Below are 18,204 nucleotides of genomic sequence, written 5' to 3'. Positions count from 1 at the left end.
TTTCTATACCTACTGCCATTTTCATGAGCAAATACAAGCTTCCCTAAACAAGTAGTTATTCTTCTGGTGATGACAAACAAGAAAACTACCATAGCATAATATCTTTGTCTTTATAAAATAAACCTAAAACTGACCCATGCTTGAGTCTAATTTCCAAAGGTATCAAAGTATTTCTACAACCATTTCTTCATCTTTCTTAAGATCTTTTTCCAGCACTTTCTCTTTTTGCTTTTACTTTACCTGGCAAGTGAAATGAATTGCTAATGAAGCAAGGACAAAATCATTTATTATGTCTTAGAACAGTTTTCAAAGCACAATCCCAGGACCAGCAGCATCAGCATAATCTGGGAATTTGCTAGAAATATCTCACCCCTTTAAAAATTCTGTGTGGGACCTAGAAACCTGTGTTTTAACAAGTCCTCTGGGGAATTCTGATGCACTGTCCAGTTTGAGGAACATGCCAACATAACTGCCCAACAGAAAGAATCCTGGCCTGGGAGTCATGATATCTTGTTTTAAGCACAGGAAAGGACAGAGCCTGAGCTACATAGACCCAGGCTGGCTCACATACTTTCCAGATAGATAAATCCCGCTTCCCATCTTGAAGAGGAATAAGGGCAGGGGCAGAAAGACCAAGCCATTTCAGTAATCAGTGTTACGCTGATTACCAGGAAGCAGGGAGCTAGAGGAAAGGTAGCTTCCATCCTCACCCCCATGCTGATGCACCCCTGTTAAGACTGTCTCCCATCATGAATACCTAGAACCAGTTAACCCAAAGAAGAGCAGATGAGAATTTAGTTCTTCCATTCTTAGAAGAGAATCAAACAAGACAATAAGACAGCTGACCATTCTTCTCTCTTATCAGTGTAGCCAGTTGCCTCCCCACCATGCCTCCCACCCTAAGTGACCGTTTGACTTTCTTACAAAATTTGTCATTGTCCAAAATACTGCAAACGGTCCATCCCTGCAGCTACAAATGCAACTTCAAGTATTACATCTTTCCCTTTAGATTTGGAAGCAGAAACATAGCTTTGCTATAGTAACCATAAACCGCCCACACACAACAGTGTTTCAATAAACACTAAGTGATGCAAGATGCTCCATTGCAATATAATGGGTAAGTTAATGAAGCCCATGACTGCACAAAGTAACAGAGGAAAATTTGGTACAAAACAAATAACTCTGCTTGGCCCAAAACAAACTGTCTTTGGAAACTCTTTGAATGGTTAGGAACTAGACCAATGAAATGAACCTTAACAGTAAACCTTAAATGTTTTTCTGGTGTTGAAGTTGGCAAACATCTTAGCATTACTTATTAAGAAAATTCACACTGAACAACTTAATGCTTCTCTTGAATTGCTTTCTATAGAAATTATTGGGGGGTTATTGTTTTAGAAATAAGATGATGCTCATTTCTTCCAGTAGGGTTGACAGACTTTTTTTATAAGTAAAATTATTTTATATATAAATAGTGAAGTTAGTAATCATAAACTTTCGTAATCTATGACACTGACACATTAAAAAAAACAAAACACCAAAACACTGTAATCTTTACTTAAACATTCTAAGACCGAGACAGTGAAGCATTTGAACACACTTTTTAGGGTTGTTTTTTTTTCCCTGCAATAACGGCCAATTATGCTATTGTAATTACCTAAGCAAGCTGTTGTAATTACCATCAGTCAAGGGTTGACAGACTCTAGGATTTTTAATTACTCAATACATATATGGGTTACTTTAACCTGAAACCAAGCATATTTTAAAGATGTTATAATTATTTTAAGAGAACATGATGGAAATTTTATCTTTCTTTTTTTAATCATTAATTCACCATACAGGTGTGCAGTGCCTAGTCACTTAGGGACTCCGTTCAAGTGCTCATAATGGGGGGCTTCCCTGGTGGCGCAGTGGTTGGGAGTCCGCCTGCAAAGGCAGGGGACGCGGGTTCCGGCCTTGGTCCGGGAAGATCCCACGTGCTGCAGAGCAACTGCGCCCGTGCGCCAGAACTGCTGGGCCTGCGCTCTGGGGCCCGCGAGCCATAGCTGCTGGGCCCCTGTGCCACGGCTGCTGAGGCCCGCGCGCCTGGAGCCTGAGCTCCGCAGCAGGGGGGAGCCGCCGCGGTGAGAGGCCCGCGCACCGCAGCGGGGAGTGGCCCCTGCGCGCCGAAGCTAGGGAGAGACCACGCGCAGCAACGAGGACCCAATGCAGCCAAAATAAATAAAACAAAAAATAAATAAATTAATTTTTTTTAAAAAGTGCTCATAATGGATAGGTTCTCCTGATTTATTTATTTGAAAAAAATATTATGAGCCAAAGGCGACACTGAGTTCTGGGATACAGTGGTAAACAAGACAAACAAAAGATCTGGCACATAGCAGAAAGTTATGTTTTTCTGGTCTCCTGCCTTGCCTTCTATGTGCAATTGCCCATTACCGTTGACCTTGTTGTGTCCCATCAGCATGGTCCAAAGATTGGGGTGGAGATTAATGAGAAGTTGCTGTTCCATCAGAGTATTTCAGTCTTTCTATTCTCTGTGTCCATCGTTGAACTCCTCCATTCCTCCTCATCACTTAATTTCTAGTTTCTTTAACCCCATTATAGACCTTCATTCTCTTATGACTTTCACATTTTATGTGCCACAGTTAAAATCATATTTGCCCCTGCTTTGACCACATTATTGTATTTTCAAGCTCTGAGAATATATTCTCAGAGTCTGACTTACAAAATTTTGCCTCATTTTTTCCACTTAAATGGGGTGCTATAGTAAAACCACTTGCATACTTCTCTTATCCCATTCATCTTCCATATGAATAATAGGTTTTGAGTTTTTAAAAATTATGCAGCATAATACAGTCCACATAGTACATGCTCAGTAAATAATACATGCAATGCATAACTGGAGAGCATGTTATAGATCACCTAGTCTGAGTCTCCTGTGTCATAGATGAGAAAACTGAGGCTTAGAGAAGTTTAGTGATTAATGATTATGCATACTGGCAATTGGAGCTAGAATCCACATCTTTTGACTTCTGTGTAAACTTGCTGCCTCAAATATAAACCTCTGACAAATGCCTCAAAAGATTGCATTTCTAGCCTCATTGGACCCGCTCACCTTGACCTGGTCTATACTCTTAACCTGGCTAAACATCCTTGTGTAGGTACTTTTCAGTCATTCATTTGTTTGTCTACTATTTAATAAATATTTATTCACTGCCTTCTAATCACATTATACAATGATGAATATACATAATAAATACAGACTATGTCGTCTCTGCACTCAAGAAATTTGCAATCTACTGGAAGACACGGGCAATAATCTAGTAAATAAATACATAGTGGCAGAGTTAAGTGCTATGAAATACATAAAACTATGAAGCCATGAGGAGTGGTGGTTGGAAACTATAGGATGGTCAGGAAGTCCTGAGGAATGACATTTAAGCCAAGAACAAAAGGATCAGAAGAGAACTCAGTTTGCATTCCTTTCTGTCTTGGCTACAACCCTTGGTCAAAGCTATCACACATGCATGAAACAATTTCCAACCCACCATGCCACACTGTGCTCTGCCCCTCACTGCGATTGTCGTTTAAGATCCACTTTTTTCAAATAAAATCCCCTAATTAAGTCTATCCCATTATTAAGCCTCTGGTAGAGTTTCCCTTTTTCAAGTTCAAATTCTGGCCAACTCTCTTGCCCCTCCTGTAACTGCTTAAATGCTAAGAATATATTTCTATAGGTTATGTGACTAATTGTCAAACTCCCTGAGGAAGAGCCTATGATTTACTATTTATTCCAAACATCTGCTGAACAACTGAGCAGTCAAATACCCTGTAGGTAGAGTTTCCAAGAGTCTAAATCCTACATGCCATTGTAACTTCTTTTTTTTTTTTTTTGCAAGAGCAATGATTTACTAAAAAAAACAAACAAAAAAAACCCTTAATATAATGTAAAGATCAGTGGTTATCACAAGTATTCATAAGTTGTTTCTTCTAGGAGTAACTTTCATTTATTCATTTTGTCAAACATTCAGTGGCTGAATGACAAGCCCTGAGCTAGACACCACAAGAAAATGAAGATGAGTAAGACACAGCCCATTTCTAATCAGTTGCAATAAGCATATAAACCTAATTCTAGAAATATGTTGAGATTCTACAGAAGCATCAAGATAGGGAAAGGTAGGTCAGAGAAGACTTCACCAAGGTGAGTCTTGCAGGAGGAATAGCAGGTTCCAGCAGATAAACAAAAGAACATTGAGAACATAATTGAAGGCAACACCCTGCTAAACACTCTATGAAACAACTCAAGTGGACATGACCTCTGGCCTCTGGAAACTTCACATCAAAGGAGAAAATGATGTAGGTTCAAATCCAGGACATAAGTTAAAACAAATATGGCCATTTCAAATGAAAATGAGCAGTATGCTAGTGAAAGCAAAGCGCAGGTGTTTTTGCATGGTCATAAGTGAAAAGGAAATTATAGGAGGATTTTTCCCAGCAGGAAATTACCGAAACATTTCAGGTGGTCATGGTAGCAGGTAGCCTTTCTGCAGGAAAAGGACTTAACTTGTTTACTCAAATTAAAGAGCTAATAGGGATTGGTTTAGTTTCATAGCTGTGCCTATAAAGTATCTCTAATTACACTTTCAAAAACTGAGTGCCTGCTTAGTAATGAGACTTAGTATAAGAGGTTAAACTGGAATACACCTTCCCAAGGAAACCTTTCCTCTCAAGCCTCCTGGACATTTTTCAAGTACAGGAGGCAAAAGAAACGCTACTGAGATCTATGAGTTTGTGCTTAAGTGGTCAGTATTTGTACCATTAATCAACAATATCTCTTTTGCTTTGATCTTTCCTTGACCATCTAATTTTATTTTATAGCTGTGTAATTTTTTAACATTTCATAACCATTTTCTTTAACTTTTCTAACTTCACTCCTTCATCCTGAGAAAAAGTATTTGATTTGATCAATTTAGTGTGTCCAATACAGAAGAAAATTTCATGACATGACTGTAATTCCAGAAGGGTTCTTTCTGAAAAAAATCAGTGGGAGAGTTTTATCAAGAAGAAAGGTTTCAATTTGCAGAATTTGTTGAATTTTGTTGACTATAAACATTACTCTCCGAGATATGACATATAAAGTCAAGTATACACCCAAAAAAGCTTATTAATACATTTAGGAAATAAATGTATGGGTTCAGGGCATAAAGAGTATTAGTTGGTAAAGCTGAGATTCTCAGATATAGTAATATTTCGTTATCTGGAGTTTATTCAGCAACCTCGGCTATTAGAAACACCATTACCAACCAGAAAGTGAGCAATACTGTTGCTAAGAATAAAACCTTTAGGACCCAAAATAGGAACCAGAGCTCATGCAGTTTACTCAGGCACTCACCTTGAGCCTGTTTACACTTATTGTGGAGAACTCTTAAAAACCTTAATTTTTCTGACTTCCTACTGCTTAGCAAATTAGAAGTAAGATACAGAATAAATTGGAGAAAGCTACTGCTAAAGACAATGAGAAGTGATAATTAACATCCAGACAGGGAGAAAAAATAGGAAGAATATTACTTAAAGGGAAATAAAAATTCAAACCCCATCAGTCTCTGAGGCCTAAATACCTTATTAGTTCCTGGAGTGGGCATAACAGTACGCTTCATACTCTGTTGACTGAGAAATATGCCGTGTATTTCAGATGGCTTTTAAATGACTTAATATTTTTATTAGTATTGGGAGGGACGACTTCAGTTTTTAGCAAGATTTGGATATGAAAAAATACCTCATTAAAAAAAAATGCTACGTGAATGAAAGGTGACAGTATTAAATTATTACAAATGGTAGCCACTCCTGCTGACCTGTCTGTGCATGAGCATGTGCGTGACGGCTCTTTCTCAGTGTCTTTGGGATAACCTTCTGCTAGATATTCTACTTGTGTCTTTACCTGTCTCTTTCTCTCTTTCTAGCCGGAGACCACCCCCATCACCTACTCGTCCCACTATAATCCGTCCACTAGAATCCTCCCTGTTAGACTAAATGAAGTGTCTGGCATGGCAGTTAATTACTAATGAATTATGCAAAAGCAAAATATTTGATAACCGTTGCAGTAAATCATGAGTAGTCGCATGTGTGGACATCAGTATTGGCAAGTAACCAGTTTTACTAATGCATTCATCACTCACCTTCATTGCTCATGATATGTCAAACTTTTGGGGTTTGACTCTTGAAAACTGCTGACTCTTTGAGGCTTTATCTGTTGTATCAACCAAAGTAGATTGTATAGCAGCCCGCTACTTTGTGGACCATTGGCCTACCCTGGCATATATTTGGAATTGCTTTGACAATTTTCCCAGGTTACCTACCAGATAGCCCATTCAATATAATTCCTAAGAGATAAGAGATGGTGGGCTTAGACCTAAATGATACATATTTATTTTTCCACATTCTGTTTTGACTGACGGAAATTATGTTGTCTATTATACATGTTTCTGCCTACGCCATGATTAGCTATTTAGATCCTCTCTCCGTCCTCTTTATTTCATAAAACTGCTAAGAAGTGATTTTTTAAAAGTTAGGATTCCTTAAAAATAAAACTTTTCCAGAAGCATGAGGTAGTTTGCAAAGGAAAAGTTAATGCATTGCTTGCTCTAGAGGGCTTCTCATGGCAATGTGTTTTGCTTCAAGCTAGAAGCATATTCAACAGTGAATTAAAGCTTGTTTTTTGGTAGTTAGTAAATTGGGCTAGTTTCAGAGTTCAAGGAAGAAGCAAAATATCACATCTCTAGCAGGGTCTGTACAAATGTAATTTCTTTATTCACGTATATACTTACCTCCTCACAAGTTACAGTGAAGGCTGACATGGAAAATATTTAATTTTTTATATTGATCTAATTTTAAGCATGGCTAATTATATTTCGACACTAATTCCAGTTGATTTAGTTAGTTAGTGCAAAAATATATCTCCCTTTCCATGCTAATATGTAATTTCCTAATGTAAAAATTTAGCCTACCTTTAAAACAGTTTACCGTAACTTTTTAATCTGTTCTAGGCTTTCTTAATAAATCCTGAGCCTTACTATGGGATAGCCATATTTAAAGAATGGGACCTGGAATAGAAAGAAAAGATGCCCTAGTTTGAGAGCAGAGCTCACACTCCTACAGTCGGACAACTTCAGAGTCTCTTTCCAGGTCATTCCAGAAAATAATATTAAGACATCGAGATTTAAAGCAAATTGGCAAATTCTAACATTTCTGCAATTTATAAGAGCAGCTTAGCCTGGGGGTTAATAGTTCAGTCTTGAGGCTGACTTTTGGACTACCTAGAACTAGATGATTAGCATGTAGGAAACAGCCAGAAGCCAACCGGAATTTTGTCTGCTAACTGTTCCCAGACAGCAGACCAAGTATTCACTGCATAGTTGTGTCCCACGACACCATTTCATATTCTACAGAAGTAAATCAGGTTTAACCAACTGAAATGCCTCCCTTTGAAAGCAGCAAACATGATTTGTATGTTAACTTTAATTTCCTGTGTAGTTTATACCCAAAGCAGATGCCCATAAAGTATGAAGTAAAACTTTTAACCATTATTAAAAAGAGACCTTGCCAAGTTGAATGGCATTGTTTTGAACTTACTCTAAAGGGTTAAAACTAGTCCACTTAGGCAAAAATCAGAGAATACAAGATTTACAAAAAGGGCATTTCAACTTTTAAATTGCAAGTGATTGTATAAGAACACCACCCTAAATCACCACCCTAAATCTTCTCATATCTTTCTTTTTCTCATGGAAAAAAATTAACTCTTTGTGAATGGAACAGATGTGCAAAATACATACTGTATTTTTAAAATAGTGTTGCAGCTAAGTGGAAATAAGTAAACATCCATAGTAAAATGAATAGTCTAAAGTGATCTTTTCACAAAATTCCCTCTTTTTTAGGATCCCCTTTGCTCCTTCTTTTGAATTCTCTAAAATAGGCATCTAACAGATTATATACTTCAGGGTTTGGCTTTGTGCTGTATGTGGTTTTGCGTTTTGCTGTATTTCAAAAATTTCCTTTGGTTAAAGGAAGATGTTGTGGATAACCACTGATGTGTTCTTAGATCAGCACAAACCATGTCAAAGAAAACTGGAGATTTTTTTCCCAAGTTTCTTTGCACCGATTTTATGCATCATAAACAATGGCATTTGTCACCTTTGGCTTTTGCTCTCAGATTATCACCCCACAGTTTCACTGTCCCAATTGTCTCTTCTTGTGTGTACATTTTTGTTTTACTTCTAAGTTATTTCTAATAGAACCCAGCCTCCCCTGGAATTTCAGCAGTCATGTTGGAGAATATTTTCAGTTTACTGCAGTACTGTGTCATATGATTAGTATTAATCCCATTTCCCAAAGGGTTTGTATCCTGCTAAAAGGAGATGTCAATGTAAATGAAGTCAGAAGCTCTAGGATGTGCGGAGTGTGAAGTACAGCGTTCATATCAGGCCTTAAGATGGGAATGTCGCTTAATGAGCTTTCTAAGTATTTCCCACACACTTCAGATCTTTTGTGTAACTTCATCCTGATTGCTCTGATGTTGTCTACACAACAGATGTAGCTCCATCATGTCTAGTATAATAAAACATACAATGTTTTTAGGATCTGGAAAAGTAAACTTTATATGTTTATTTGATGGGTAAATCTATTTTATTGTCACATGCTAATTCTTGCATGCTTATTGACTAACTGGAATAGCCATTTACTCAATTGTGGACAGATGATTGAAATAGTATTGATTTAGAACAGATATATTGAATTTCCAGAAATCATCTACCAAGATTACTCCTCTGAATATTGCTTTTAGCTGTGTTTTGTAACATAGAAGAGCAGTAGGGTCTGTTTAGTTAGCAAATTGCCTACTTGTTCAGATACAAACTCACTCTATTCTAAAACATTATAATAAAACCAAGTTCCTGTGATATAACTATAAGCCTTCTGACCTTAGAATTAAAGAGTAGTCATATAGATTCATTTTATGACTTTTTAGAATAGACTGTAGCCATAATTCTCAAATATGAAATGGGACCTAATACCAGTATGTGATAAATGTTGATGTTTTCTGTGTACACACATATTTTCTAAGCATGTGTCCCTGTGTATACAGTATATACATAGTAAATTTGTGTAAGTACATGTATTTTGTGCCCCTGTGGGTAAGTAGCTTTAAAAATCACTTGTTAAAATGCCATGAGCATGAGTGTGATTGTGTGTGTATTGTATATATATGTATATGTTTGTGTGTAAATAGTTATACATGTGTGTATGTGTGGGTATGAATATATTTTTTAAACTGTGCTAATACAAGAGTTAGCTTTAGAGTATTCGCCATAATATGTGATAAAAGTGGTTGATTTCTTATAACATACATGAGGTGTACAAAATTTTCTCCAGATTACATTCATTCTGAGAGGCACAAGGCTCAGAACTTCCATGACAACATGGTAGAATAACATCTACAGGCATTTGCATCTAAATTCACAGCATTGCTATCGAAGAAGAAATTATCTTTGCCAATATAGCTAGCTCATAGTAAGTGTAAGATCTGGAAACCTACCTTTAAGATCTCTGATTAGAAATATAAATTATTCTTAGATTGCTGAGGTGAATCTTAAAAAGCTAAGTTTGTCTACATAGTCATTTTCTTTCTCTACAGTAACTGTCAAAAAATAAAAATAGAGGGATACAGCAGTATGATACAAGTAGTGGATTTTCTGAGTAAGTTTGCTTAAAACGCAGGGAAGAAGTTATGTAACACCTCAGAGGCAGGTCATCCATCCAGTTTTTCAGGTTAACATTTTTCATTTGTCAAACAATGTAATTATTTGAAATGGACAGGAATCTCCTTAACATTAAGAATAAAGCTTAAATAGTAGGTCTCTAAACTATGGAACTCGATGAAAGAAGATAATATTTGAGACTCAAGCCATGAGTTTTATATCATTTCACTAAGAGGACTGCAAGCTGTGAGCTCACAGTTTAATGTGAATGAAGCTAGATGGTTTCTAAGAAACAGTTATTGGTTCACTAGATCCCTCATTCCTTTCTTAAAAGCTCAAATGTGTCTTCTAGAACCTTCAGTCATCCTGTCTAGTTGGTATGTTTAACATTATGTGGTGCTCTGTATGGTGAAATTTTAAGAGTATTTTGAAGCATATGTAGTATATGCATTGCTATTTGTATATATGTGTAAGAATGTATGTATGTATGAGAGCAAGAGAGAGGAAACTCAAGGAAGAGTCTCCTGTTTGTCTTAAGACCTGCTCATACTGGTATATTGGTGAGACTTTTCACCTCTCTGGTCTGGGGTTTCACACATGGCTCAGCTCAAGCCTTCATTCCTTTTTAATTTTTACCCTCAAATTCCTTAATGTAATGTTTTTTTAATTACGATAAAATTACTCTGTCTAATCTCTTGCATTGTATGTTGCCAATTTGCTAAAAATGATTCCTTCCAATCAGAAATTCCACCATTACTTGATTTGTGTTTAATTTCACATGTACAACCTTTGTTTTGCTTGCCTGTGTGTTTCTTTTCTCTCCCTTTTCTGAATCAAACTCCTCTTTTGCTTTTTTATATTAAGAAGCAGTGTACAGAAGCAAAATCTTGCCTTCTCTGTTGATTCTTTAATTAATTGGAGCCAGAGTACTTTCCCCTGTCTTTTTGGCACTTTCAGGCTTTCTTAATGCTGACATATGGATGGACTCTGTGAATGGAATTTTTGAAGCAAGTTCCTAAAGCCTGTATCATTCTTGAAGGTCATGTGTACCTATTGTGAAAATGTGAAGCTGTATTTCTGAACCTGAAATAAATGATAACATTTGAAGGACTCCCCCCTTCCTCATTCTTGTATATATTTGAGTCATGTCTATGCTTATCAGTAAGATCTGAGACTTGTAAATATTTATAACTCTTTCGATCCTGTTGGTACCAATGTGGAGAATGATAGCATTTGGCGTTACTGTCATTAATTTGGGGAAGGATGAGATTTTTAAAGGGAGCAAATTGGACAAATCAAAGGCAGGAGAGTGGGAAACATTTTATTCCTGATTTGAAGTCATTGTTGTACTAAGTTAAAGAAGAACACAAACCTTAGGGAGCCGGAGGATACAAAGTGACACTTGCCAAGAAGCACCGTGACATTTTGCTACTGAAAAGGAAGTGATCCCGAAAAGCTAGGAAACAGAAGGATGAAGAATACTCTGCCCAAATGGTAGGTCTACAGAAGGCATTTCTGACAGAAAGTAATTAAGTTCCTGACTCAACAGTTGGCCTCCACTGTTTATTCATTCGGCGTTGAGGGGAGAAGTTACCCCTTTCAGCTTCCCCAATATTAAGAGAACAGAAGAGTGTTCAGTCTTACACACGTCCTTATCCTGAGTTTCCAGAGAATAGAGAAAGATTCCTTGTTACAAGAGTTTTGATGATAGGTCACTTATCAACATACATAGACTCAGATTGTGCCATCTAAAAGCAGGAGACAAGAAGGGAGTGGGAGGGGAGAAATGTTGGTTTACTTTCCCTTTGTGTTCAGGGTATGCTCTTTGTGAAAAGATGAATTGGAAAGACTGTTGGGCTAATTCACACTTTCTGTTGTGATTTCTTTCTCATGTCTATACACCTTCCATGAGTGGAGCCATCAGTGCCTTCAAAGGAAGCTTTTTAATGGAAGAAAGAGTCAGGATGCGAATCATGCTGTGCACTGTGCTGTGAGTGTGTGTCTTACCGCATGATTCTGTATTCAGAATAGTTCCTGGTAGAAATTACCAAAACCAAAGGACCTTATTGTAACTATCTGGCAAATTTCCATTTTTATTTTAAAAATAGTTCTGACATCAATGTAAGTATCTGCTCAATTAGTTTTCAAGATTCTTGTTTTTCAGCTGAAACCTTTAAATTTCATACTGAGAAGTACTAATTTCATCACACACCTGGCATTGCCACTTTTAAGACCATTTCTTGGTGTTCTTTCACACTGAGGCAGACTTATACTTGGAGTACATGCAAGAGATGTTGGCTAAAACTACAACCTTAATTTGAAGTTTCCCAAAGTCCATTCCGTGAGATTTTAATAAGTTTTACACAGACATACACCAAGGATTTCTTGATTGACTATACTTGGGAAATGATGACTAAAAATTAGATGTTTCTTTACTGGAAGACTATAGAAGCTTTAATATCAGATGGCAGGGCTAGTGTCTCCATGTTTCTCAGATTTATTTGACCATCAATGCTTTGTTCATAGAGCATCTCACAGGACTAGCGTTCTGAGGTACATGCCTTAGGAAACACTGCTTTAGTGGCTTTAGGCCAGAGGGGAAAGGCATTGAGTGAGATTGTCCCAGTACAGACTGTCACTAACACACAGTTGGGTGATAAGATCAAATGTCATGGCAACTGGAGCTCCCAGCTTAGGACCATCCTCCTGGAGCTCTGATGCTTGGGGAGATCCAAGGAGGTAGGTCACATAGGAACAGGGGGCATGAAAGCAGATAGAGACAGACATGCAATGAGTCCTAGGGGGGCATTGTGGAGGACTCAGATCACTTTCAGTATTACCTTTTCTCTCTCACTTGCCAAAAAAAGAGCTCCTTTAAATTAATTACATTACCTCCATTGTATTCTTCTAAAGGGGGGGATCTAGGCTGACTTAAAAGTGAAGGTCAGCAGAAAAGCATTGAGAACGCTTATTCTTACTGCCTTTCTTGTCTCACTTTCCCAAGCCTTCAGGCTCACCAACTGCTCTGGGATATTAAGTTATCTGAGTGATGGGCAAAGAAAACAAGCAGGGAATATTTTGTGAGATTGTAACAGAAAAGAAAAAAATTATAAGGAAGGCCTTCCCAGGGCTCTTGCCAGAGGAATGTCACCCTAGGAACAGCTTGCAGCACTGAGGTAGATCCAAGAGAATGTGTGTAATTCATCATTCTTCTTAATAATGGAGACTTTTATATATGAATTATGCCCATGTTCCACGCACAGCTTTTCCTACCACCTTACCTTCCTGTTTCAGCCAAACGATTCTCCGAAGTTGTTTTTAAGAAAGCTTAAGGAGGTATAACCTGAAGTTATAATCTTGAGTAGGTAGAATTTGCTTGTATGGTGGATGCTAGTATGATGAGCTTTAATATGTGTTAGCAACTCAGTATCCCAACTCAGTGTTCCAAACTCAATACTTCAAGTTTTGTGTTAGAAGTGGCAATGGTATAAGGTAACTTTGTAGCCCTTCATATAAAAAGCCCCAATATTTTCAGCACATGACCTTCAAGCACTTCAGCACTGTGTTAAGTAATATGGAAAATTCTGGAAAAGAAATAGTAAAAACCCAAACTGCCAAGACCCATAATAGAAGTAACTCTGAGCCAGTGTATGGTGTCGTCACCAACAATGCTTTTTTGGCAACGAGAGGAAAGTTAGATACAGGATGAGTGCAGAGGGAAAGAAAAGAGCTAAGGGGATAGATGTCACTCTGCTGTTTGAAGCACACATTCTAGCTGTCCATGAAACATATTCCAAGACATAAAGTTTCTGATCCTGTTTCTAGACTAGAACACCAAACTAACTCAAACAGAAAAGTGCTTTGGCATATGCTGACAAAATGTCCCTTTAGCACTGTGGACTTGCTGTTCAGTTTAATGGCTCACCTCCCCACCCTGCTGAGGTAATTAAAGTGTTCTAAAGCCCCTTCAGAACTCAAAAATAGTTTCTGTTTGCTGGGCAGGTGATAAATCTCATTGAGCCTGACAGGAATTTAATTACACTTTCTTCATGAAAACACCAGGCATAACCATTACCTGGATCTCTAAAGCTAAAGGCTTGCAGACCCCCCGCCACCCGCCCCCTGCAGTTGAAAGGTTACAGACCAATAACAAGTTCTTCATCATTTAAATGGATAGGAGGCCTCCTTACGTTCAGCCAGCTTAAGCTGGACCAAAGAAAAATTGGTCTTGGACTTTGGGGAAGGTAAGGTCGTTTTTTACTGCTGCTCAGAAATAGCCCAGTCAGTATGGCTCCATTTACATCTCATAGAAGATGAAACAGAAGTTTGCTTTTGTTTTTGCTTTTGTTTTCTTGTAGACTTCATTGCTCCACTCACTGAAGTGTTACAGAAGTAAGATGGAAGTGAGTATGTTGTTGAACACCTGGATGAGTAGCCAAAAAGAAGTCCCACAGGGAGCAGGGTACTGAACTAACTTGCTGTTCTATGGCTTGCTGTAATGTTGAGCTCATTACCAGTTGGGTTAGAAAGAGGAAATTAAATGTAGACTTCTGCTGGAAACCCGTGGGAAAGCTTCACTGGGCCTGCTGTTTTCCTACTTACAGAGCTGTCCATTGCCATGTAGCATTTACTGTATCTTCCCTAGCAGCCCATCATCCAGCGAGAGGCTGTTGTCAAAACAAAGCAAAACTCTGGATCCTTCTTTCACCACCAGTGGGCCTGACAAGATGCAAGCCAGGCTAGGGATACAGAGAAAGGGCCAGCAAACCAAATTTCATTTACCCTGGACCTGGTTCAGAATAAATAGGAACTTCAGTTGCACCTAACTCTAAGACAGAGGGAAACCTTACCCAAAGTCTTTGGGGTCACCATGGAACAGACATAGCCTCATAGTTTGCCTGGGCCTGGAAAGGCTATCACATCAGGATTTCACCTGAAGGAAATTCTTATTTACAAGTCCTTTTCTCCAAGATCGACCCCAGATATTTTCTGCATTGTGATTACATTGCTCATTTGATCCCTTGCCGCCTTCTACTTTCCCTCATCTTAAAGAAATCTCACCTGTCATATTTCTATATCAACTCCCTCTCCCCCTATGGAGATTTCACAACATTTACTGAAATCTTTGGAAATAACCGAATGTCACAAAATCAGGGTTGGGAAACATACTCAAGTTATAAAGGTATGCGGCTCTTGTACTGTTCCCAGTTCTCCTGAATATGATTGCATGGATTTATCATTCCGTGGTACAAAATAACAAGGTTTTGGAGTGGGCTCAAATGGCTCATACCTAGCACATGGCTGGAAGCCAGGAAACATCCTAGGAACTGCTCACTATGCCATGTGATATTCTCTCATTTCCCCTGCATGTCTGCATGTTTTCTGTCTGATTTGAGTTTGATTTTTGTGGGATATTTATGCATGCTCTTATTTGGATTTATTTTCTAATTTAAACATTGTTTTCTTCCTCTGCATCTGTGTTTTTCTCTTTCTTTTGTTTTATTTTGTTTTGTTTTCTGTTTTGTTTTCACTAGGCGACCCCCTCCTGCAGTTCCCGGACGACCATCCTAACCCCCATCATTCATCTCCTTTTATTTCCAACAATATGTCTATACTTGGTATTTAAAAGCCTTTCATTTGCACTATATGTCATATGTACATAAAAACTTTTATTTTTGATCCATGTCTATAATAAAAACAAAGTTTATTCTATATAAAAAATGAAATGTGTTCTGTTTCTTTTTCTAAAGAAGATCCGAGTTAAAATAGGAGTTCGTTTCAACTAAAACCACGTAAGGTGAAAACTACATAATTTGACCTTTTAAGGTGCTTAATTTGAAAATGATTGATTTTAAGTTCTTAATGCATTGTGATTTGGGATGCTATTTGGTGGAGAAAAATAATCTCTCTTCAGTTGAAATGTCTGTCCAATAGAAGAGTGAAACAAGTAAAAATCCTGGGTGTCTAGAAAAGACACAGAGGACTGAATAATTTCACTCTGCCCCCAGGAATCCCATTAATAATTATGATTACACCAAGACCTTTTTTCTATTTTCATTATTTTTCTAGGAGATAAAATATGTATGATTATGGGAGAAATTGTCGGTCTGAAACACATCAATCTCATAGTTTCCATTTGGCAGATTCAGGGGAAAAAACACATCATTTGAATAAAAGTACAAGACAAGGAAATGTTGCCACCTTGAGAAGATTCTTAATGATGTCAGTAAAGTACTGGAAGAATAGAATCTTTATGAGTTTTGGGGAAAAGGTAACTTTTTTTATACTTTAATCCTCGAATGGTAATTCCAACACTGAAATTCTAAACTATCATTAAAAACAAATCCCAAAGATTTATCCAAATAAAATGTTTATTATTAAGGTAATGTAGTCCATCCTGCCAAATATGTGATCTGAAGGCTCCCTAAAGGTTTGAGATTTAATTCAGAGTTTTCTTTTTGAAGATTTACTTGGTCTAAATTAAAATTTTAAAGGATCTCATCTTGGATGAGATCACTTCTGAATGTGCCTCACTTTAGCATATGAAGAAAAAAACTATAGGACAGGAAAGTAAAGTACTGTTGATCAGGACTTGGTGGTCCACTCACTTCCTGGCTGACTTAGACAAGCCCTGGCAAAGAGAGGCAGCGCTGGAGATGTAGGCAGGAACCTTAGTTCAACAGTGGGGGACCCTCACTACCAATGCCCTTTCTCTGGGCTGTAAAAATCTTTTTTAAGGACTACGTTCTCCTCCCCAAAATGCAAAAGCAGTTTATTTCTCAGGTGAAAACTTTCATATGGCACATTACGTTGGTGTGTACTTGCATCTCAAGTTCAATGACTGCGAGTTAGAAGCGCTTGTGACTAAGGAAATTCAAAGGCGCAAAAGCTGGGGATCAACAGAAGCTCAAGTTTACCTGGAGGCGGCTGAATTGACGCAAAATATCACACAGCACGCAGTTTGTTGCCCTTCCCTTCACCTTCAGTCCAGGCATTTAATTCCTCTAAATCAGTATTCTTATCGGGTAGCTTTCTCATCTGATAGCATGCTCATCCCAACAGACCCAGTTTTCCTGGATTATATCACACCACCTCCGCAAATACAAACAGAGGTTGTCAACAGGAAGGTTTTTGCCAATTCATCTTTTTTAAGTGTTTGGTACTTTTCCACTTTGTCTTAAACTTGAACTTATTTTTATGTGCAGTGTTACACCATTTAGATGTTTAAAACTTAGACTGACCTGATGACCATGAGAACGTAAGGCTCGAGTCATGGAAGAATGAAATGATTCCCTGGCAATCTTACTCGGTCTCCTCAACAACTAGGTACGGCCCCTTCCTCACATTCGATAGGCGAGAAGAAAGGGGGCCTCCTCTTCGAATGGGAGGGGGAAGGAAGAAGCCTGGAGTAAAATGAAACTATGCTGAGGTTTGTTCATATTTACTGCTCATAGTGTTTCTGTGTTTCATAACATCCCCTTCCTCAGCTCTCCCACCTCCACCCTCAATATTGGATAGAGAGCTGAAGAAGTATAGTTGAACTGTACTGTCTCAGGATCTTTGGGAGAAACAAACCATTATATCTTTAGTAAACATAATATTTCTTAAGTATTCTCATCCCTTTATTTATGCATCAAACATTTCTTGAATTCATAAGAATATCCTAGTTACTGGGAACACCAGAGAAGAAACAGGATAAAAGTAGCTGACAAAATAGCTAAATAAGCAATTCCAATATAAGCTATGACAGGAGAAAATTTGGGTCCTTTTTTCCAGGGAGAACTGTTACCGACTTCCATGCTGAAGCAGTTATTTGAGTCCTAGAACCAGATTATCTGCTTGACCCAAAGCCTGCTAACATTCCAGAATGTGGTGATTTTGACCTCTGACAAAGAAGGGAACAATAGAGCTCATTTCAGCCAGTCAGAAACCAAACTTTTCATTTCTAATGGAATAGTATAAGTTTCTGAATCACATAAGTGTTGGTTGAGAAAGACATAGTGCTATTGAAAGTGAAGTAGTCTGTTAACTTTGCTTTGGCTTCTAACAAAAAGTCTTTTGATTTAGAAGATACCCTGTAGCAGTCTCCCACTGGATGCAGTGAGGGGAATGAGAATGCCCCAGTCTCCGGCTAGAAACACCCAGGACACCTAGGAGATGGAGAAAAGAGAACTAAAGGTAGGAAAAAATAAACAAAACGTCCCATGCTTTCCTTGGGGAGTTCCACTGTTAAATAAATGTCTGTAAGCCTTGGGAGCCACATATACACTGAAGGGTGTTTCAACAAACATCCTAGAAGTTGAAATCCAAGAGGGGATAAGGAAATAACCTCAGCTGTTCATGTACAAACATGGATACCTTCGGTGGGTTCAGATCCTGTACCCTTCAGTACTCTTATCCCAGAGTTTGAAAAAGACTGTACTTGCCAACGTCTGTTTTATAACTCAGTACTAAGTAT

General features: G+C 38.0%; 1 protein-coding gene across 9 annotated transcripts in view; it reads left to right on the top strand.

Moving 5' to 3' along the window:
* Nucleotides 1-15,458, top strand: part of DNM3 (dynamin 3) — a 591,572-nt gene extending 576,114 nt beyond the window's left edge. For 2 of the 9 annotated variants that reach the window (XR_014293317.1, XR_014293319.1), the window contains 3 exons: nt 11,659-11,736; nt 14,105-14,208; nt 15,281-15,458. Coding sequence is in view for 6 of the 9 variants with exons in the window: in XM_082612947.1 (XP_082469073.1) it covers nt 11,659-11,736; nt 14,105-14,126 (100 nt within the window). In the remaining 3 variants the exon portion in view is untranslated. Of the gene's footprint in view, nt 1-5,957; nt 6,891-11,658; nt 11,737-14,104; nt 14,209-15,280 lie in introns of those variants that run through there. The other 7 variants (XM_082612946.1, XM_082612948.1, XM_082612952.1 and 4 more) reach the window with 5 other exon arrangements.
* Nucleotides 15,459-18,204: the final 2,746 nt, after the last annotated feature.

Source organism: Mesoplodon mirus, assembly GCF_964341445.2.
Source record: "Mesoplodon mirus genome assembly, chromosome: 3".
In the NCBI taxonomy this organism is placed as follows: domain Eukaryota; kingdom Metazoa; phylum Chordata; class Mammalia; order Artiodactyla; family Ziphiidae; genus Mesoplodon; species Mesoplodon mirus.
The sequence above is the reverse complement of the archived record's forward strand: the minus strand, read 5'-3'. Positions and strand labels throughout refer to the sequence as shown.